The sequence below is a fragment of the Pseudopodoces humilis genome, chromosome 8 (genome assembly GCF_049639895.1).
Source record: "Pseudopodoces humilis isolate 2021_Gansu_Grassland_sample_001 chromosome 8, ASM4963989v1, whole genome shotgun sequence".
NCBI lineage: Eukaryota > Metazoa > Chordata > Aves > Passeriformes > Paridae > Pseudopodoces > Pseudopodoces humilis.
This window is the reverse complement of record NC_142207.1, coordinates 26,565,411-26,588,158: the sequence shown is the minus strand read 5'-3', so window position 1 is coordinate 26,588,158 and position 22,748 is coordinate 26,565,411. Positions and strand designations below refer to the sequence as shown.

The 22,748-nt window shown below is 43.2% G+C and overlaps 1 protein-coding gene across 1 annotated transcript in view; it reads left to right on the top strand.

Moving 5' to 3' along the window:
• CDK15 (cyclin dependent kinase 15) overlaps positions 1 to 22,748 on the top strand; it is a 39,569-nt gene continuing 16,821 nt past the window's right edge. The window contains exons 1-10 of the mRNA XM_014249155.2: positions 1 to 120; positions 984 to 1,121; positions 1,273 to 1,367; positions 1,937 to 2,016; positions 5,481 to 5,575; positions 6,357 to 6,419; positions 8,421 to 8,544; positions 9,138 to 9,258; positions 14,186 to 14,279; positions 19,328 to 19,391. Coding sequence (XP_014104630.2) covers positions 1 to 120; positions 984 to 1,121; positions 1,273 to 1,367; positions 1,937 to 2,016; positions 5,481 to 5,575; positions 6,357 to 6,419; positions 8,421 to 8,544; positions 9,138 to 9,258; positions 14,186 to 14,279; positions 19,328 to 19,391 — 994 coding nt within the window. The remainder of the gene's footprint in view (positions 121 to 983; positions 1,122 to 1,272; positions 1,368 to 1,936; positions 2,017 to 5,480; positions 5,576 to 6,356; positions 6,420 to 8,420; positions 8,545 to 9,137; positions 9,259 to 14,185; positions 14,280 to 19,327; positions 19,392 to 22,748) is intronic.

Here is a 22,748-nt window from a genome sequence, read left to right as displayed (position 1 = left end):
ATGGGAGACATCCTGTGTGTAAGTGCTGTCAGACCAGGATGCACCAGCTGCTGTTCAGAGAGAAGGGACTCCCAACAAATTCAAGGCCTTCAGCACATGGAAGCAGTGACTACAGCAGAGGTATTTAATACCACATTGTGATGCTTCTGCATTGAGATAGGCTAAGCCTGGGTGCTTCCACTTGTGGGAGTGCAAAGCTGTCACATTTGCTTCTAACCAGACAGCATCAAACTTTGCAGCTTCAGGCTTGTGAAGCTGCTGAAAGAGTAATCTGTACCTTAGATGACAATAAATGCCTTTGATGTGATGAGCAGCGAGATAAGATTGCATTCCAGTGAGTTCTATGCCAATGAGAGATTGTAAAACAGGGAGGCAGCCAACTACCTACAGTTCTGGAGGAGGCAGCACACCACAGATTGCAAATCCTGTGTTGTCACATTATAATCCATTTGATACAGCTGCTCAGGAGGAGCTTGAAGCCTACTTGCCATTCATTGTTGCCTTTTTTATAGCTGTGTAGTATACAGCAGTGTTATGCTGTATGGGCCAAATTAACAGGCTATGTAAATTATACAGTGCTGAGGAAGGAGGTGAGGGATTAAGGGGGAGAATACATACATGTAAACTTCCTGAGATTTCACTTCTGCATTTGGTTTTGGTCCCTGCCCAAACAGGTTATTTAAAGATGAATAATTCAAGGGTAAGGGGGAATGACATGCATTTAGAATGATGCTGTTAGAAGTACCCTCTGCAGTTAAGGCAGTTTTATCTTTGTGTGTTCTGAGTACCTTTTACCAACACAGGAACACACAGACAGTTGCTCCCCTTACAGACAGTAGTGGAGATCTATGACTGGTAGAGAGAGAGATGAAAATGATGTGTATTTCTCAAAGGAGAAAGAAAAGCAACTCCTCAGTGGAACGGTAGTTTGCCAGTGACACAGTTTGTCCCCTTTTCCTATGCTAGCTGTTAAATGTAACCAGAGCATCCCTTTCTCTACCCTCTCTGCAGCCCCTGCAGCTCCACATCCTCCAGAGCTGGAGGTACAGGGCACAGTGACTCTTTCTACAGGACACACTGATTCTTTCCAGGAGCAGGATGTTGTGGAGAGGTTCAAATGGGTGAGATGCAGCATCCACAGAGCCAGACAGGAGATATTTTATTTGATGGTTATTCCAGCCATGAATCAGTACTTAATTACTGAATGACCTGCTAATAGCTTCTTGTTTTACTCATCAATCTAAAATACATACCAATTTCTCCATGAAGCAGAGACAAGGCATCCCATTTGGAGCTGCCACATCCTATGTACATCTAGAAAAGCTGTGTGAAGGATCCTGTGCAACTGTGTACAAGGGGATCAGCAGGTGAGCAATATTGTCTTCCCAGTGCTAGCTGGAAACACCTCCTATGGAAGATAAAGGCAAATCAAAAGTGGAATTTTGCCTTTAACCAAGATATTTGCAAAGCCCCATCCCAATTTTTCAGGGAACTCCTCTACTGCAGCCATGGAGGCACCACAAAGACTCTTTGATCCACAGCAGTGTGCCAGGAGATTGTCTGGCTGAACCAGGGAGGGAGCAAAGGTTTTCCTTGAAGCGAGGGATCTCTGCATCATTGAAAAATTGGGCATGAGGTCATGTTGCCATCACACAGGGGCAGGAAAGCTGTCAGAAGGTGGAGTGGGGTGAATGCTCGAAGCCATGCTCTAGCAATACCTGGACATCAGCACAGTGCTTCTCTAGCCAGGTCGGCTGGCTCCCAGCTCACTGCTAATCAACACAAGGTGGAGGAGGTTTGTAATTCCCTTCTGAACTTGGCCTGAGTAAGTCAGCAAGCCCTAGAAATTTTGCTTGGGTGTTTGCTTGGGAGACTGTTCGTGTTATCACGCCAAGCACTGAGAAGCTTCATGTGACCTTCTACTGTGACCTGACAGGATCAACAGCCAGTTGGTGGCACTGAAAGTGATCAAGCTGGAGGCAGAGGAGGGAGTGCCCTTTACAGCCATTCGGGAAGGTAAGACCTAGAGGAACATCACTCTCAAACAGCATTTGTTTTAAACTGGAAAAGCTCCATGATGTCTCCCTCCATCCTTTCTTGCTTATTCAATGTGCCAGCTGCCCTTCTCCCAAAATTCTCAGTTTCTTTATCCTCTCATGGAGGATGTCTTTACGCTGGGCTGGAGAGGCATGCAATGGACAGAAGAGGAACTTCTGATTTATGCACTTGTGACAGATGCATCCATGCCTGTGATAAGGAAAGTGCCAGCTGCAGCCAGAGCATGTTCTTCTTAGCAGTGTCAGGGCCTTCTTGTACCTTCTGCTTGCTGCCTCCTTCTTCCCTCTAGGAACTACACAGCTTTTGCCACTGCTGCATTGGGCAGTCGTGGACTTGTTACTATAACCATGACGCTTTCCTAGCTGATACCTGGAGCATCACAGATCCCAGCCTGAAGAGAGATACTTTCAATAAAATTTATAACATTTAATGTTTAATAACATCCGTCATTTCAGTCCAGTGAGAATTTCTTACCAGTCGACTTTGTAGAGCACTGGGCAGAACGTCTGCAGATTTCTCAATTTCTTGGAGAAAGACATGTTTTTGTGCAAGTGCTTGATTTTGGCTAAAAGTATTTACATTTCCCTACAGACTTAAGTGCACAAGCCTGGTTGATTTGGGCTTCTATTTTCATCTGCTGTACAACCCCAAGAAGACCACAATCTGTTTTCTTCCATACACAGATATATGCAACTGTTGTGCCAGTCTGTTTTGTGGTATTAGAGGAAGCTGTCAATGTAGGATGACACACATAGAGCGTTTTTTTAGTTCTAACTGCATTTGTGCAACTAGGGTTAATCCTGTCGTGGGGATGGAGAGTCAGAGACCAGATGTGCCAGCTTTCACAGAGCAGCACTAGCACAGAAGGACTCTCATAGCAGTCAACTCAGAATAAAAAGAGAGGTCACTGAATCCACTCCAGGTTTATAACTGTAATTAAGACAAGAAAGTTTACAAAGTCCTTAGTCTAATTCTGTGTGAAAGCGGAGACACACCTAAATATTCTTACTTGCAAAATGGCTTGTGTTACAGTTTCCTGTACACTCGTTTGCTGTGGTGCTTTTGCTCTGCATTTACGCTTGTAGCCCACCAGTTAAAATAAGCCTTAAAAGCTTTATCTGCATTGAACTAATGATGCGCTAAAGATCAGCACCCCTTTAACATGCTCTGCTGGACAGGCTGAGAGTCTTAACTTCATTCATTATGGGAGAAAACAAGGGTGCTCCTATGAAGGGTCTGCTTTTGTGTACTGCTGAGCTTTGCAGCATCTGACACCTCAAATTTACAATGTAAGTCAGTAGCAAAAACAAAGCACAAGATTTATTAACGCGGCGCATTCTCTGCTACCCTGAGGAATGCACTCCCCTGACAAAGAGACGCTTCACCCCAGGAAGCCCCGCAGAGACAAAATGCGTTTAAAGCTCGGTTCTGGCAGCAGCACCTGACACCCCAGCAGGAGGTTGTAGAAGCAACAAAGTGAGGAGCCTTTCCCAGAAGCCTGATTGAGGCACAGGCGCTGAATCCTCCATTTTACTGTGGACCCTCTGTGCTGCCCCTCTGGAGCAATAGCTCCGGTCATATGGAATTTTTGAGGTATCACAGTCAGGTTATCGTGTTCTGTAGCAGATGGGCTCTAGCCAAAGCACTTCTACTAGGTTCGTAGGCAATTAGGTGCAGTGTGGAGAAACTGATGTCCCCAGTGCTGGGAACATACTGGTGGTAGCTAAATGGAGTGGTGTCAATGGCAGAAGCAGTTTAGCTGCAGCAACACCAAGCTCTGTGCAAGAGCTGCTTTGCAATCTGCTGTTTCCAGTAGTTGTGCTGAATCAGGCAACCCTTACTGCTCAGTGGTCTCAGAGCTGACACAGACCACAGCTGTGTCATATACAGTGTAACTGGCAGCAGGGCTTTTAGAACCAGGTGAAATTGTTACGGTTGCAAAAGGCAAAGTGCTAATCCAGTATAAATTTGCTTTGCCAGCATGAAACTCTTCGAATCTCTTTTTCAGACTGTTTGAAAAACAAAAAAGCAGCTTTTAAGTGTGACTAAAACTCTGCCTCCCACAGCTGGCCCATGCTTTGTATTGTGTGCTTTAGCTAATTCAGCTGAAACAAGATTGTACGCCCATGCCTTATTTGAATGAAATTTGTAGCACTGCGTGATCTGACAGTAAACTAATTTGGTTTTAATCAGCAGCAAAAAGTGGGTCTGGAACAGCTCTAAGGCTATTCTGCTATGTCAGAAGCGGAACTAAAATCTCGAGTCAGGGACATCTGTTTTTTTAGGGCTTTGGGGCTTCTCTCTGTGTAGTCTGTGTTCCCTGTCTGTGAACAGCTGGGTGAGATTCTTCAGTTGTGCCAGTGACCTACAGGCAAAGTAATCCCAGCTTCACCTCTCCCCCCACATTCCTCCTCTGTACAGAATTACTGCTGTATTGTCTCACACCTAAGGTAGCAAATGATTAAGCTATGCACACTGTTCCCCCATGAAGTTTCTGCTGAGAAGCTCCTTTCATGAGCGTGCTGGCTGGAGCCTGCTCTAACACAGCAAAACCAATGCACAGCCAAAAGGCTCAGAAGGCTGCAGCTTTTGTCTTACCATAAGTCAGTGCTCTGTGGTCTGCATCGGCCCAGAGACTCTTCCATGTGCTGCCCCCTGCATCACCACACCCTGGATGTGCCAAGGCTTAGCAAAGGCATGTCAGGACCTAAGGACCAGGGACACACAGTTGAAATGATGCTTTTGGATAGTTAGGCTGAAAGAAAAGCTTGCTTAAGTTTTATAAATACAAACAAATTACTATTCACTCAGTAACTTCACCATCTCTGTTCTTAGAGTTTTTAACCAGAGACAGTAACCAATATGCACAGAACTAAACTCAGAATTTAGCTTATATCTACAGTGATTTCTTTCTGCCAATTTTTGCACTATTGTTGTTGTTGTGAAGCTGAAAACTGGTAGAAACTCAGTTTGTTCCAGAAGTCTCTTGTAAGGGCCCTGCTGAGGGCACACACCAGGAGATGGATGGGAGAAGGATGAGAAACTCAGTGACAGACTGGAGGCTGCTGCGTTCTGGCTCTGGGAGCGCTCAGGTCCTGCCTCTCAGCATTCACCTTGAAGAAATTACTTCTCCTCAACTTATAAGCTGACACCTGGGAACTGTGAATTGCTATTTCTGACAAAGGCAAGATCCCACCTCTGAGAGATGGATGGTTGGGTTCCTGCCAAGCCTGGAGCACTAATTCTTGCTTCTCTGCGGAGTTGTTCTATCCTCCTTCAGGCTCAGTAGCTTCCACTTCTTACAGAACTGCCAAGTCTGGACTATTATTCCCCAGCTTTTTATTTCCGCTGCTTTGTTTTGTGCATGATCTCCTTCCACTTCCAGCAGCAGTAAAGTCGATCTTCCTTTTGTGTTTTCCCAGCTTCTCTTCTCAAACGTTTGAAACATGCCAACATTGTTCTGCTTCATGACATTATCCAGACTAAGGAGACACTAACATTTGTCTTTGAGTACATGGTGAGTTGATGTTTTTCTAGCTTCCTGTGGAGCTAGTACTGAGAAGTACTGGGAAGTGGCTGCAGATTGAATTTACTGCACTGTGAGACATCTACAAAGTCTGTAATGCTTTAGTGCAGTGATTGATTTTCCTTCTTGATCTCCTGCTTTCCAGCCACACAGTCTTACTCTTTTCTTTCTGTATATGCGACAGCTGTATGCAAAAATAATTCCATGTCTTGTGTCCACTGGGGTGGCAGACATTATTTACCTCCATTTCTGCCTTGCCAACACAATAAAAGTACTGTTTTTGAGCCACAGCAAGGATAGGAAATAATGATATGAGCTCACAACCCAGCTGGGGTCAGATTTGGCACTGACCCCAGTGGATTACTATGACCAAGCTGTGAGTTGCTCTCATGGGGAGACCAGGATACCAATAAAATTCTCCACATGAATCTTGCTAGTTCTCTTGCTTTTGCAGATAGTCAACCAAATTATAAAGAAAATACAGCATCTATATCCTCTTGTTGCAGCTTTATGATTAGTTCTGGCACAAGTATGAATTCTGTTAAGCAGCAGCTGTAGGTCATAAATGCTGGGTGAGATAACAGGTCAGCCAGGCTCCTGATGTGACCCAGAACTTAAGCACATGCTTATGGGCTGCATCAGACCAGATCTTCACCCAGGTGAAATAGGCACCCTTGTAGCAGTTGCATATTTTTCCATTTACAGAAGAGGCATTGTTGGTAGAAGAATTTTACAGCAGCAGCTTTGCCTCAAGTTCTTCTCTTTTATTTAGCACACAGATCTAGCACAGTACATGGGCCAGCATCCTGGAGGACTCCATTCGTACAATGTTATGGTGAGTTCTTTAGGAGACTCATATCCCTTAAGGAATGAGGAAGAGTTATTTTCCACTATGTATGGTCACTGTAAATTACTTACTAATATTTATTTGTTACATACATGACAAAAATGTTGGAGAAAATCTGCCTTTGATGATATAACAAGCTCCCTCTCAGTCTCAAACCTTTTTTCAGTTAGCCTCTCTTCCTATTTTCTGAGCCTGCAAGTGGACATTCAGCTTTTGTGAACAATGACATCTTGTGGCAAGGAAACCTATCTCTACACAAATTTTTATTCTCTTATTGTTACAACACATTATTCATCTCTCTAATTAAAAACACTCACATCTCTCTTCTCATTTGGAACTATTTTCATATTTGCAGTCATTTAAGTCCCTTTTGTTTCTCCCATAGCTTTTTGGATCGGTTGATTGCATCTGAACACAGCCAAACATGTACCCTTACTTTATAGATTGATAATGTAATAGTCTCCTGCTCTCCTTTGTAAACATCTTCACATTCAATTAACTTTCAGGACTGCTGCTGCATGCTGGCTTAAGGTTTCTGTGCAGATGTCCTCAGTTAATGTCTGGGTCCTTTTCCTGAGCAACTACAGTTAATTTATCTTACAGCTGTCAACAATAACTTTGTATCTTATCAAACCACCTATTCATCTGGCTTTGTCAGATCTCTCTGAAGTTCCTCACTGACACTTCTTATCACAACTAATCTAAATACTTCTGTCATCTTCAAATGTTGCCACATTGTTCACATCTTTTTCCAGATAGTTGTTAAGCAACACCAATTCTAATGAAGTTTTTTGGGGCCTCACATTTTAAACATCCTTAAAGCTCAGATATATCTGAGATGCAGTGTAGTAGTTTTGGCACAGATCTCAAGGGTTCTGCTACCAGACGTGCTCATAAAGCACGTGGAGCACATGGCTGTAATATGTACTTACTGGCATTTCTGTGAGTAAACACTAGCCAGCTGCTCTGCTTTCCTATCCAGAATCCTCACTGTCAGCAGGAACTGAACTGCAAAATTATTTACTGCTCCTTCAGGAAGGTAATCTAGCTTGCTTCATTTTTGCTTTCAAATGCTGTTTGTTTTTTCTGAGTGATTCCTATGCAATATGATATAAGTGTGCAGAATGTTACAGGGATACTTTTCTGGTACAGAAATGACCTATGGGTGTCACTGTTTTTCCTCCTCTTCAGGTTAAAACTCTGGTGAAAAATATCTTTTCTCTGGTGAAGTCTTACTACTTTTGTTGTGTTTTGTTTCTATCCACTGTCCAACTTCATACCTTGTTTCAGCCCAACTTATTTTACACCAGACTTATTTAGACTACCATGATGGTGGGAGTTAGATATTTACTTCTTGGCTTCCTTTCTTGCTTGGTTTTCTTCTTGCTTGCTTGCTTTGTTCATCATATCTGATTTGCTGTGTTTTTTAAATCAGGTTTTCATGTTTTCTCCCAGCTTGAAGCCAACAGTTCCCATTGCCAGGTCAGTCAGTTCCCTGCTCCACTGGTGACGTGCAGTGGCCATGGAACTCAGTCAGCTGCTGCCATCTGGCTCAAGGGGGCGAACCTTCAGCTCCTTAGGCTTTCATTTTTTTTGGCTGTGTGTCCTTGTGTCTTTGTCTTGAACACTGCAATCAACACAGCTGCTGTTCTGAAAGCTGGGGTCTGTGTTTTGGCAAACTGACCTTGATCCTGCAATCAACGGTCCATTTCTAAAGAAAAGTTGAATTTCCAAAATGTGCATTTACGGACCGCAGTTAAATTGCCCTCCTGGCCAAATATCCTACCCTGAAAACCTCAGAAAGCTGTAGAACAGTCATAACCCACCACAGTTTTCTCCTGCCAGCCAGCTCTACTCATTTTTGGGATTTTTACTGGTTTCTTACTTGCTTTGTCTCTGCCTTGTTCCAGGGTTCTCCTAAAGTTCAGAGCTAACTTATCAATGCAAAGTCACGCAAAATCATTTCAGTTTTTTGTTGGCTTTTGCCAGCTCTTCATGTTCCAGCTTTTGCGTGGCCTGGCTTACATCCACCAACAACACATTCTTCACCGTGATCTGAAACCCCAGAACTTGCTCATCAGTTGCCTCGGTGAGCTCAAATTAGCCGACTTTGGTGAGTCACAGTTTGGATACAGCTGTATATCTGCTCAGACCAAAGCTGTAGCATGCATCTAGATCTGTATCCACAGCCAATTAATGCAGAGAAGCATAACCTTTCCTTGAACTTCAGGAAACTATTTCTGTGGTCAGTTCAGCTTTTCTTATATTTATACTGATAGGTACAGGGATTAACCTCTTTTAAGTCAGAACAATTACTGCCATTTAAGTCAGAACAATTACTGCCATGTAAAACTAGTTCAAGAGAACAAAGAATCAATCCCTCTCTGCTCAGAAAATAATGTAATGTGTAGAGTCCACAGCAATGTGTGACCCAAAAAGCTTTCTTGGCATTGGTTTGGGATAACTGCTTCAGTCTCAAATGATAAAGCCTTGCAAAACACAGCCTATTACTTGATTTGATCTGCCCCAGGGGTATATTCCAGAAACACTTTCTTTGTCAATTGCTTGTAAGCTGCATTGAGATTACTTGTGTTTAAAGAGAAAATAATGTCCTGTTTCCAATTATTATCATCTATGCACTGTGCAGGTAGAAGGACTGTCCTAACACAGCATTTTTTTTGTTGGTTTGTTGGGGTTTTTTTGCAGGCCTTGCTCGTGCCCAGTCCATCCCCAGACAGACATACTCCTCTGAAGTTGTGACACTCTGGTACCGTCCTCCTGATGTGTTGCTTGGAGCTGCAGCTTATTCTTCTGATATAGATATCTGGTACTGACCAATATCAAAGCATCTGGGGCTCCTTGGGAAAAATAATTTTTATCTGAATTAAATTAAATCAGCCAAAGTTACAGTAGATACAGTTGTAAGTAGAGGAATTAACACCTGTGAGCAGAAAATGTGTGAGCAATGTGGAGTTCTGTAGGAGTCTCATAGAGGGTTCATAGAAGCTTTTGGGAATGATGTCACTACATCTCAGCTATGGATGGATACAAACCTCATCTGATAATTTTTATGAGAGATATGTATCCTGTCTGGTAACATGTATGGAGCATTTTCTTGTCTTGCAACAGAACACTTTTGCTCAATGTAAGTTTATCTAAGTAGTCAGCTGAGTCAGTAGTAACTCTGCAGAAATGGCTTCGTGTAAAAACAATGGATCCACAACTGCACCATCAATTACTTTGACAAGGCCAAATTACTTTGGCCTTGGTAACAAAACGTGGCATTAAAGGGTTGCTCAATGAATCTGGAGATAGAAAGGTGTCTGAGATTTCAATAATTTCTGCGATATTTTGTCCTTCTCAAAGACCATGTCTCAGATGCAGTCTGTATTTCACTCAGGAGAAGGGTTGTGTCTGTTAAAGCCTTGTTTCCTTATAAGCTCTACCTCTAATTCTTGATGTGTTTGGGAATCCAAAGGAAACAAGCTGCAAATTCATAGAAGAGAGAGGAGTGTCTGAGAGTAGCAGAAAACAGGAGAGGATGAAGGCTTTGCAGGGTCCCAGTGGCCTTTTGGGCTGGCCTGGATGTGTAGCTGGGCTAACTGTAAGGTTCATCAACCTTCTGTCTCACTTCTGCACCAGCCTGAGCCCACTTCCAGCAACACAGTCCTGACATGCTCATGGACAGCATGCAGCTCATGAAGTTGCAGGAGACCATCCTTATTCTGGGCAATTTTACATCTGTAGATGGCATTGCTGCTTCACCCTTTGTTCAGACCAGTTAATCTTTTCCTTGTACCTGTCCCACCAGAACTTGTTCTTAACTACTGCAGAGTCAAAGGCTGGGAAAAGTTAGGAGTGCAACAGACTGGAAAATGTGTAAGAGGGCTGGCTAAGCTTACAAACAGCAGAGCTCCAGGTCTTCACAGGCTGTATCTCCCTCCAGAGGTCTGCAGCTTATCAGACACTCCAGTGACCTAAGTCTGGAGAGTAGGTCAGGGAAACGGAAGTTTTTAGATTGTTTACTTCCCTAGGACTGCTGCTAATTTAATTATTTAAAGACTTCTCTAAGGAGGAAAACCTTGCTAAATTCTAATGGCCTCCAGCTGCTAAGCCAGTCTAAATAGTCCTGTCTACTTCCCCCACTACCTGTCCTTTTTCCCTCCAGACAGTCTCTCAGAAATGTCTGCTGAGTTTGAAGAAGATGCCTGCCTAGCAGATTAGAGGGTTTGTATCAGGCATAAGCCTGTTGCTTTTTTCCCCTGAAAGCTGACCCCTGTCCAAAGCCAGCTATGCACAGAAAGCATGTCATTTCTGCCTATGCAAAACCAACATCCCCACTGCATAACTCTGCTCTGGTGTAATGAATAGCAAGATAGGAGTGGTGTACAAAGATCCCAGCTCTAACAGCATAGTGCTCTCTGTCCCACTGAACTACATCCACACTATAGGCACTTTTGTTATAACGCCTCCTTATAATAACAACGTTCAAAGTGTTTGCCCTAAAGAAAGATGTCACGCTGAGAGAATAGGGAGTATTTCAGTGAGCTCTATTCAGTAACTTCCTCTAACAAGAGTCATTTATTATCTTGATGTACACTGCATTTAAGTTCAATTTTTGTCTATTAGGAAATAAATGTGAATTCACACAGATGTTACTTGTCTGTTGGGAAGAAAGGAAAAAAAACCCTGTGTCTTTTGGATGCTGCAATTTACACGAAGGCAGGTCAGAATGCCCTTGGTAATGGCATGAGACAGTGGGTGTCAAAGCCTCGGTTTAAAGAAACCAATTATAACAAAATAAAACATTATGGCAATTCATGCATAGTGTGCTTGAGCAGCAATACTGTCAGTGGGAGGCACATGGGAAGTGAATGAGGCCTTGAATAAATGAAGAGATATAGAAGGAGACTTGGTTGCTCTTGGACTAACTAGAAAAGCTGCTTTAATCTCTCTGTATCTCTTTTCTCTCTCCTTCTCCCTCACTATCTCTTCAGGACTTTAGAAGATTCAATTAAAGGATTTTGGGGAGATTACACTGCATATCAGAAGGATGTTTTTTCCCTTTTTTTTAAAAAAACGCCAAGTGCTTTATGCACAGCCACATTAGTGGCTGCAAACATCATGAGTGCCTTAAGATGTCTTCTTTTCAGTCAGGCTTTCATTATATAGTCTTCCATTAAAAAAAAGAGAGAGGAAAAAAAATCACAGTGATCTTCCCTAGTAGATTCATGTAGAATAGGAGTTCACATGCAGTCATTTAACATGGACCTGCCAGGCTCACTACAGCCTTTTCCTCCACCTGGTTCATGGTGCCCCACTATGCCAAACTGGGAGATACTGGCTAAGGGCTCCACTGTACAGACCAGGTTTGGTGATGAGCAAGAGGAATGCTATATTTCTGGTTAAATATAAAATCGCCATCACCTAGTGCCAACAAAATCCCCCAAACATGAAGAGGGAACTCTGGGATGCCACAGAGATATCTTAGATCTTAATCCTGATGAGAACCTTTCCACTGTGTGATGCAGCACTGCAGACTGAGGACAAAGTGCAGTGTTCAGACTTTCCCGAGGGATTGCAGATGGATGCAACTGTACTGTCTGAATCAGCTCTGCTTATGCTCCCTGAATATCCCTGTAACTTTTCCTACTATTTTAGCTGGCACTGTTTTGATTCCTGTGCATATTAGCACTTGCTAAAATATATCTAGCTAGGCCTCTTCCCAAAAGACCCCTCCCCTCTGCCCTATCTCTTCCCAAGGCAGTTATACAGGACTGAGACCTTCTAAGAAACTTACAGACTGGAAGGGGTAAGAAGACTTAAGAAATTAATATTAGAGGGGAAAGAAGGAAAAGGGGAAAAGCAGAACAACCCCAGGCCTAATATTTAGAAACATTTAAAAGTAAATGCTTTTGATTCATCCTCATTATCAGATAGATCCTCATAATGCTGTCAGAGTAACTCAGAAGGAAAGCTGCGGACTCTACTGCAAGGCTAATATGACTAGCATAAGTTTCCAAAGTTCCTGCTCTTGCCAGACTTTCTAGCTAGGATATCAGAATGCAAACTGGTAGAGCATAAGCATCACTTGTTCCAAACACATAGAGAGCTGTTTCTCTTCCCCCTACAAATCAAGAGGAGCTAAATTGCTTTGACCATACACAGTTGAACTTGTGCAATACAATCAGCCGATTACAGCAACCCCTGTGGTTGCAAAATAGGGTGAGCCATTTGGGCATGTACATCAGCTGTGAAAACAGTGTTGGTATGACACTGGTCTTGGTAGAATCTATCTGTGGGCTCAGAAGTAATGTCTAATCATGTGGTAGTGCTATGAAACACCAGAAAAACTCTATGTTGCAAAAGCTGTGGATTAAGTTTCATGATGCCTGGACTCTGGAAGAGGATATTAGACAAGCAAAAAAGCTCATCTCACAAGATTTGCCAAGGCTAGGGTACAGGAAGCTAAGGGTAAGTGCAGCAGAGATGTTTATGAAAACAGTGTTAGATATGGATCTGCAAACAGGCTTGGCACCACCTGGTGTGCAAGGATGACCAAAATAAATACCGCAGATGAGCTGCATGCCAGGGTTTCAACTGACCACAGCCAGGTGGGAAAAACAACTACAGTATTGCAAAAACAAAGTGCAAGGGGTAACACAGGAGTACAGATAACCAGGAGAGATTACCAGTTATGGCTAAGCAAGCGAAAATAATACTTTCAGACTTTTAAGACAAAGCTGAGTTTTCAAGAGTTAAGCTTAAAGAACTCAAATTTGATATAACCAAAGAAGAATGAGGCTGAAACTCAAAAAGGTGCGGTGGGACTTAGTGAAAAGACAGAAAACCTCAAAAAAAAATTGAAGGAAATTATTAAAAAGTAAATACAGTAAGAGATGGGAATAGTTGCAAATAGGCAAGTCTACCTTGATCACAACTATTTCATCATTACTGCCATGAGGACTAATCCACCTTAGTAAAATGAAGCAATTTGGCAGGTGTGGGGTTTCTTTTAAGCTGGCTGGTTTGTTTTGGTGCAAGTGCATAGCAGGGGATGACATAAAAATAAGAATACTTTAACTTGCTGCTATGACCAGGTTTGTTATGCTATGAAATCCTGCCTTCAGCTTTCCAAGGAAGAGCTAATAGCTTCTGAAGGAAAATGGCTATAGTAGTTAGTGCCTCTGGGTTCTTTCTGCATCTAATATATCCTTCAAGCCAATGAAGTGTGTAGTACCTCCCTGTTTATCTTTCCTACTGTAAGTACTCCAATTTTGTACCCTTTTTCTCATGGGAAGTAACCTTGTACTCCACAGGCTTCTGCCATGACCCTTTTTTGACACAGTTTGTAACAGGATTAATGGACAGAGACCTGAAACAAATTTTTGGTACTGGAAAAAAAATAGTGCTTAGTGGGTTTCTTTTCCAAGGATAAGAAACCTGTCTTGTCTTGCTGATAAAAAGTGAATTGTTTTTCTTTAGTGGGTGGTGCTGATGAGAAAAAGAAGATGGGAACAGATTTGCATGGAACCTTGACCCCTTCTGGTTTTTTTCTGAAATCCTGGAGGCATGTAAATGTAACTTATCTTTGGTGTGTTCCCATCCTGTTTTATCAAGATGTCTGCATTTACAAATCAGAATCTCTAAATTTCCATTCCAACATATATCTCTGCCTCTCTCCCCGCCCATCCTAACAATCATATTATATATATAATTTATGTGAATGAGTTAATTCCTTGGGTTTCTTGCAGGAGTGCAGGCTGTATATTTGTGGAAATGATCCAGGGTCAGCCAATATTTGCAGCAACTTCTGGTACTCGTGAACAGCTGGAGAAGATCTGGGCGGTGAGTAAAATACACCCTAAAATGGAAGAGAAAAAGAATCCATTGTTCCAGCCTACTTTATTTTGAAGTCTGAAGCATAGGTCCTGTGAATAGCAGAAATAATTTGGTCTAATCTGCCAAGTTCATAGCAGACTTTGTAACCCATTTTATATTTGGCAACTTTCTTACAGACACAGGAGTAAATCAAATGACTTCCCTTTGATGTCTGTCATCTCATCAAAAATTTAAAGACAATTATAATGATATCAAATTGAAGAAGGCATAAAAGGTGTGCAGTTACTGCAAATTCTGTTGCTTCTTTTAAAATCCTTTACTTACTGTAGGATACGGCACAACGCATTCTCACAAAGGAGCTCTAATACTGCTCCGGAACTACCTTGAAAATGGCAAGACCCTGAGGTTTGTCAGAAATCCTTCTTCATTTTTACTTGGCACATTTTGTATCATCCAGTTTATGGTGCGGTTCCAGAGACTGATTTGGCATAATGGAAAGTGTGAAATTACTTAATAAAGGTAGCAGTGAGTAAGAGCAACATATTTGGGAGCTTCCTAAATTGTTTTTTCTGCTGGGGAAATAGCAACACAGAGCCACATTCCTGGAGCAGTTTGGTAGAACTGAGGCAGTCAGTAGCACTGACAGGTTCTGTGCGTTCCTGACTGCTTGTGCTGACCCTGTTACTGACTCAACAGCAGGGTCAGCCTATGCATTCATATCAGGTCTTGCTGTAGGTATCACTTGGTCTCTTCAGCTGGACAAGAGGAGACTGAGGGGAGACCTCATTGAGTTGTGACAGGGAAGTCACAATTTCCCTGTGAGGGGAAGAGGAGGGGCAGGCACTGATCTCTGTAGTGACCACTGACAGGACCCAAGGGAATGTGCCTGAAATTATGTCAGGGGAGTTTTAGGTTGGATATAACAAAAAGGTTCCTCAACCAAAGGATGGCTGGGCATCACCCCAGGGAAGTGATCACAACACTAAGACTGCCAGGGCTCAAGAAGTGTTTGGACAACACTGTCAGGCACATGATGGAATTCTTGAGGTGTCCTGTACAGGGGCAGGAGATGCACTCAATGATCCTTTTGGGTCCCTTCCAACTCAGCAGATTCTGTGATTCTCTGTCTGCCCTTTTACATCTCCTCCCAAGGATTAACTCTTATGCATAGAATGTTTCTGAAACATGGGTTTTCAAAGGAGAAAGTATAGAAAAAATTAAATTCATGAAAATCATGAACAATTACTTTATAGCTGTTAGACTGTGTAAGTCAGATTTTTCCAGCTTAACCACTTCATGCAGAAACACTCCTGTTTGGTAGGGTTTTCCTCTGTGCTTGTAAGTAGGAGTGTGATAAAAAGTCATACAAGTGCATCCAGTTCTTAGACATGAGTCCAATCCATTTAAATGAATGCTGAATTTCTCTTTCATAGAGAGTGGGGGGTAAAAAGAATTACTGGGGAAAAAAAATATCCACACTTGGCCAATTAACAAGGTTCAAAGCCAGGGCAGGGTCCAGTTTCTCAGAGTGTGAATGAAGGCTATCCTTACACTTATGTCTCTGAAATCTCTAGATGCATTTCCTGTGGTTTTGCATTAGAGGGTTATAGCACTATCGTAATTTCTCTGGTATTATAACTAATACCATGATTAATAGGATTTGTGCTATAGAAGGCAAAAAAACCCCTTATTTAAAAATCATGAGGAAGTTTAAAGAGCTATGAAATAATTAGTGCTTTTCACAGGAGGTTTTATGATATTATACAGTCTCTGGAATGAGGCTCTGTGTTAGACCAAGATTTCAAAGCTCCTTAGAGGCTTTCAATGTCTAACTTGAGATATTTTGCCAAGTGTGAGGTTCAGAATTGGGATTCCTACTGTTTTCTAATAGTCAGCTCCTTTCATGTACTAGTAGTAGAGGCACCCTGCACTGGTAGAGAGACCATCTGCATTTGTGTGCATGAGTCTGTATCAGCCAGCATGCTCATCTCTATATGGGACTGTTGGTTCACACACCATATAGATAAGATACGTGATTGGAAAATCCCCATTCTGTGAAATGTGTTTGTCCTGTTGAATCATCAGGATTGACTGGCTGTCATTTTACCAAAAATTCTTCTAGAGGCAAGTGCCATCTAAAGCAGTCTCCACCTCCCATCTCTATCCCTGGCTGCTCACTGCTTCTCCTGTGTCACCTCTCACATGTGGTGCTTCATGAACAGAGACCCTGCAACTTTGTTTTCTCCCTGGCTTACTCTAAATGAGAACAGCTTCTTTTCCCTTCTCATCCTCTGGCTGCACAAACAGTAGCCCTAATGAGCACTGGTATTCACGAGGCATGGCACAGGAGCAGGGCCAAATGGGAAGGGAAAGCTGGCAGTGTTGGTTATGGAAGTGTGGCATGAGTGAATGTGAGCTCCAGCATTTCCACTTTGCTCATGGCACAGAGAGGAACAAACCTGCAAAATCAAGATCCATCGTTTGATTTCTGAGAGGCCAAGCGTAGGATTTTCATGCAAAAGTTCCATCTTGTTGATTAACATCATGCTGAGAAGGACTTCATGTGGGCTGGATTAGGCTACAGAATGCCACCAGGGTGCTTCTGTTGCTGAGCCAAACATTGTGCCAAATGAATGACTAAAAGGCTCCTCAACACAAAACTTAAAATAAGACTTCCCAACAAAATTAAGCAAAATCGACTAGGTTGATTTCTTCAGCTAAAACATCACAGGAGAAGCAAGCAGTTAGAGGGCAGAGAGAAAGAACAGCAATTTACACCATCTTAAAGCACGTGCTGAAATACATACACTGTAAAAATGTTTCTGGCTTAAACTGTGTCTTCCCAAGTGGGCTGAGCTGACCTGCACCAAGACCTTTCACTACAGAGTGGAGTATAGAGAAGCTACTTTGTTTTGTTTGATGGCATAGACCAGAGAGTTAACATCTAGATTTAGGGTGGATACACAACAGATAAAACAATTGTCAGAGTATAATTCATTTCAAATAAATAACTGTAACACATTGTCTGATTTGGCAAGGAATCTCACTAAAAGTCCAGGGTGGAGAAAGAGATCAGATCGCTTGTCCCATTACATTGGAAAACAAGAAGAGATGCAGATGCAAGTTTACAGGTTGGAAAAGCATCTTTTGTAATGAAAAGGCTCAGAAAATGCAAATATAAATTCATACAGCAGTGATTGGTGCTCTGAATGCTTTCCTTCCTCAATGCAGTAAAATGTAATATTTGCTGGAATCCTTATGTAGAAAAGTATAAGCACACACAAATAACTATTTGTTTCAATTCTTCACCAAAAGAAGCAGAATGCTGAGCTGACCCTGGCAAGTATGATTTTACTATTCACAGAACTTACCCAATTTCCTCTGATGCCTGTAGAACCGATATTTGACAGCTCACAAGAAATCTTGAAGAATGAGGGCTCACTGAGCAGGGCTTCATGGAAACTAACAGGATAGCAAAAAGAGAGCAAATTCTGGATTCAAGTTCAAATTCCAACTCTCTCTTTCCTGTGCATACAGAGTTTGCTTTGGGCAGACCTGCCCTATTCACATCATACACACACTAGTCAAGAAGGCATCCTCACCCAGGGCTGTCAAATTACCCTTGGTGCGAGCCAACTTCCAACATCCTTAGCTAGCTGAACACTGCAAGACACCTTCTCTTTGGGGAGCTTTCAAGCTTCCAAGGATGATTTTAGAGGTGAGCAGAGACAAGGATCCTCCCCTTAGTCTTTGCTGTGGCAGGCTGAGTCCATAAGAAGTTTGAAACCATGATGGCACACTTCTCTTCAGAGGTGGTGAGATGCACACCCTGCTTGTGGCTGTCTTCTCCAGGTAGCTGCAATTGTCACAGCTGTTTCCCAGCTGTGACTGAGAAAAACAATCAACTACCTGACGCTTTACCCCTACCACAAGCTGGCTTTATATTTCTTCCTTCTTTAATGTATTTTTTCACTGATACCTGTTTTCTTGCAATCTTAATACAAATTTTTGGGAGGCCAAGTTCCCCATGTCATATATCTCAGCTCACGTTTTAAGGAACAGGAATTGTCTATCATATGCAAAGGGTAGCTAATGCTAGACAAATCTAGTGTTGGAGAAGAGAAAATGAATAAAAACCCTGAAACTTTTCATGTTAAAATTTCACTGCTTTTTAAGGAAACCTGATAATTCTGGGAATTGTCTGGATGAAAGCTTTGAATGCTTGGAGACAGCAGTACTGATTATACTACCATTTCACATGCTGTGAACTCTTCTTAAGTATGTGGCTTTACCTCTTTAGCACAAATCATCCATATCGATAGGCACAGGGCACTTTGCATGTGCTAAGTAATAATAATAACAACACTAAACATCTGCAACTGCAGAAATCTAGATATGCTCAATCTCACACATTTCAGCAACTAAAATTAAGTTGGAGGAGGCTTTACTGGCCCCGACTTTGCTCAGTGAGCAGCTGCTGCTGAAGCCCACAGTCCCCAGTAAAGGTGAAAGACACTGCTGAAGCTCTGTATCCTTCAGAGTGAGCCTCTGCATTGCTTTCTAGCTCCAACTACTAGACCTGGCTGCCAGCTTTACTTTTTTACCACAGAAGGCAAGGGTTTCTCTCAGAGCTCACAGCCTGTGCTGCTGCTGAACATAGCAGCTGCTGCCAGTGCAAGCAGGCACAGTAAGTCCCCAGTGCAGCTCTGGTGTGGGAGGACACCTTCAGCACTGAAAAGGGCTCACCTGTATGACCCCTGGGCTGGCAAACAGGCAGCAGTGGCACCTGGCAGTGAGGCTGCATATGCCTTCACTGATGTTCCCATCAGCAGCAGCATTCAATCTCAGCAGGAGCCTTTCTGGTACATAATCAAGTGCTAAAATGTCAGTGTCTTTTATGCACAATGGTAGATCCAGCACCAGTCAGGGCAGTTCTGCGTTGATTCACAGGGAAGGCCAGTCACTCTCCACTGAGACTGATTTCTCCAACTCCACACCAAGGCAAAGAATGGGCAGAAAAAGGTCATTGTTCTTCTCACTCTCTTCTTTTGCAGGTATTGGGGGACCCAACTGAAGACACCTGGCCAGGACTTTCCAAGCTCCCCAGCTATAACCCAGGTAGGATTTAACTCATGAGGCCAGCTTTTTCTCTGAGCTACTAACCACTCCATTGTTGGGTCAGTAATTCTTATTATGGAAATGCCTCTGCTTCGGTGTTACTAAATCCCTTGAGCTACTTAGTGACAGTGGTGTTGTAAGACCTACAAGAACACTGGGATTGGCTTAGTTTACAAACTGAGGTACATGTGTGGCAAAGTTGCCTCACTGAGTGCTGGTGTATGTAAGTCTAATGGAAGATTGCATTGCTCAGAGTCTCAACAATGTAGTCTCCATTCCTCAGTGGAGTGGAGCAAAGGACCAATGTCTCCTGGTTTAGACTGGAAAAGCTGGACAGGCACCTGGAGACACAATTTATCTGAACTTCCCTTATTTTTATGGAGATTGGTTTGGGGACCTTTAAACCTCTGCTTTAAAGGTCACTGTCCCTGATTTTGATGTGGGCAAGGTGAGAAATCTGTGTGATTTACAAAGCTGGATTCTTTTATTTCCACATGGGCTGGTAGAGAAGTCTGTGTCCTGAACTTCAAAGGGCCAGTTGTCTCTTATTTTGATGTGGGCAGGTTGAGAAATATGCTTTGAAAAGCTAGCTCAGTCACTCTCCCTCTCCCTCTCTCTCTCTCTCCCTTTCTCTCTTTCTCTTTTTGTTTAATGTTTTCTCCTGGGAAAATATATTCAAGTGTCAGTGAGGGGGAAATGATGAGCACTGATTCTCAGCCTCTCAGCAGGATCATTCTGTAAGAGAAATATAAAAGTGAAATATTAAAAACCCTAGAATGTGAAATTCACCCATCTACAATCTAGCCATTCTCTCTCTTATACCACAGGGAAGTGGTGGGGGGAGCCTGTCTATCTGGACTGGGAAAAAAAGAACAGGGGCGAGAGTAGGAGGGAGAAGACTTGCTTTGAGCAGGAGGTTTACAGGTTTAGTAGAGCATAGTAACATCTTTTCAAAGAAGTGGGTGTTGCTCTGTGACCCAGTCCAAGATGCCCCTCCTTTGATTCTGGTGCATGAACACTAAACAGCCCCCATTTTCACATGGTAGCTGAGATTGGCTGAACAATAACCTGGTCTCACAGTCGAAAGGACTGGAATCTTTCACACAATTAGCTGAGACACATTAATCAAACCAGCGTGAAATGGGAATGTGTCGCTGTCCACAGCAAGTTTAATTTGGATACAAACAAGCACAGAGCAGACAGCTGGAGGAAGCATTTTCTTCTCTAAGTTGTAGAAGGCCTGACTGGGTAGTCTACAAGCTGAGAAGAGTAGTCTGGGAGATTACAGAAATGCTCATGTGTGTGAGGAACTAATCACAAAGAATTTTTTTATGCCAGACATCTGTTAATACAAAGCCTCAAACATACAAACTCTGAGTGATGATGGTTAGGTATCCTGGTACTATGTAGAGGGACAACCTGAAAGTGCAAGCATTAAAGCTATGTTAGCAAAGAAACTTGCACAGACAACTGAGAATGTGAGTGCCTAGAGCTGCTCTGAGTAGTGATTCCCTTGGCTTTGTTTTTTCTGAGTAGCAGTGCTATTCCTCTTCTGCTGTGGAGGATGCCAGTGGCAGGGCTGGGAAGGAGAGGACAGGCACCTGAACAGCAGGGCAATAGCCCCAGTGAAGTTGAGTCATCATAGGCAGTTTTCAAGTCTGACTTGTTTTCAGACTTGATAGAAAGTTTCCCTAATGGACTCCAGAGGGGCAGAATTGACCTGTGCTGTGCTCTGCTCTGCTCTGCTACTGGGATGCTGGTGCCTTTTGTGGCTGGACCAGGCAGAAATGCAGGACTCAGAGGACACTGTTCTGTAGGAGCATCCCACAGAGCTGGCAAACACATGGAAGAGGGAGTACTATGTCAGTGTTCGGGGCAATAGCTGTGTTAGCTGGAGAGGCAATATCCCTCTCCCCTCTTGATAGCCTAAGGGGCTGTGAGCTGTTCCAGTCACATACAAGAACCAAGCACTTGGCTCACATCTGGATTACACAAACCAGTCTGGACAGAAGAAGGCTAGTCTAAAGCTGGAGTATTTGCCCTACTCATGAACTAAATCAATTCACTTCTTGATGGGACTGATGGTAAGAAGACAAATGAGTCTCTCTGTTTAAAGCTAAATGCCATTTATATGCTTCTGGGCACTTCCCCTCTCTTCCCTGAAGCACAAATGCTGTTTCCCCCCCAGGACACGCTCAGCCCAGCCACAATCTATGGAGTCTGCCTGAGAAAACCTTCTCTCCTGAGGTTATTCCCAGACCATTTGTGCAAATCTGGTTGCCTGGGTTGGTTCAGATAAGCAAACAAACTTTGGAGCTCTTCCCCAAATCTGATGGTTTGAATTCTTTTAGCTAGTCCTATTGATGTTCACACTGAGCACAGGCAGCAAACAAACAAACAGGTTCCTGCCCGCGGCAAGGAATGAACACGGGCAAAACAAAGCACTGAGGTGTGATCCTATTCTCATTGAAGTTGATGGCAAAACTCCCACTGGATTCAGCAGCATAGGCTCAGCCCCAGACTGAAATTGTTACTGGAAGGGTTCCTGGGCCAGGTGGGTTAGTAGGAATCTTTGAAATGAAAGCTGGAAACCTTTAGATGTTTTCCTGTCACTGCTGTGGGCTTGAGCACATCCTGCTGCAGTCTGAAAAGGATACATCATGGGCTGTGGGGTCTGTGAATCAGGCACACACAGGGCAGCTGGAGGAAAAGCAGCTCCTCTGCCTCCTCTATGGGCAAATGGCAAGGGATGAAATGTGCAAAGGAGTTTTTTACTACCCTATGCCCTGGTGTCTTGCACAAAGAAGTTCAAGAACAGCCTCAAGCCCATTCCCTACAGTTTACCAAAGTCTCAACCTGACTCCAGGTGAATGGGAAGGATGGGTGAGTAACCTGTTGGTGGCCAGCCCGACAGCTTGTGAGCTCACCTTCTCTCTGTAGGAGAGACACTTGGGGTAGGGAATTATGTGCGATCATAGGGCCTGCAAGCAGGTTGGAGAGCCATTCCCTGGAGAGCGTGAAGGACTGGGAGAGCTCCTGCCCCACATCTCAGCACACTCTGACACAGCACACACTGTGTGTCTCCCTGGCTCCCCAGGCTTACCAGCCCTACCCATAGTGACAAGGCTTTGCCCTGTGTTTGTTCATTTGTTCTGTTCCCTCATTTTGCTTCCCCTGAAAGAGGCAGTTGTAGCTCTGTTAACACTATTTTTGAAAGCTCTCATGCTGTGTGAGCTCAAATCCTTGCATTAATCTACTGCTGTGTTCATTTCACTGCGCTGAAAAGCAGTGAGTTTAAATCCCCTCTAAACACCATTGGTGACACCAGAAGGCCAGTGTTTTGATCCAGCCCCATTA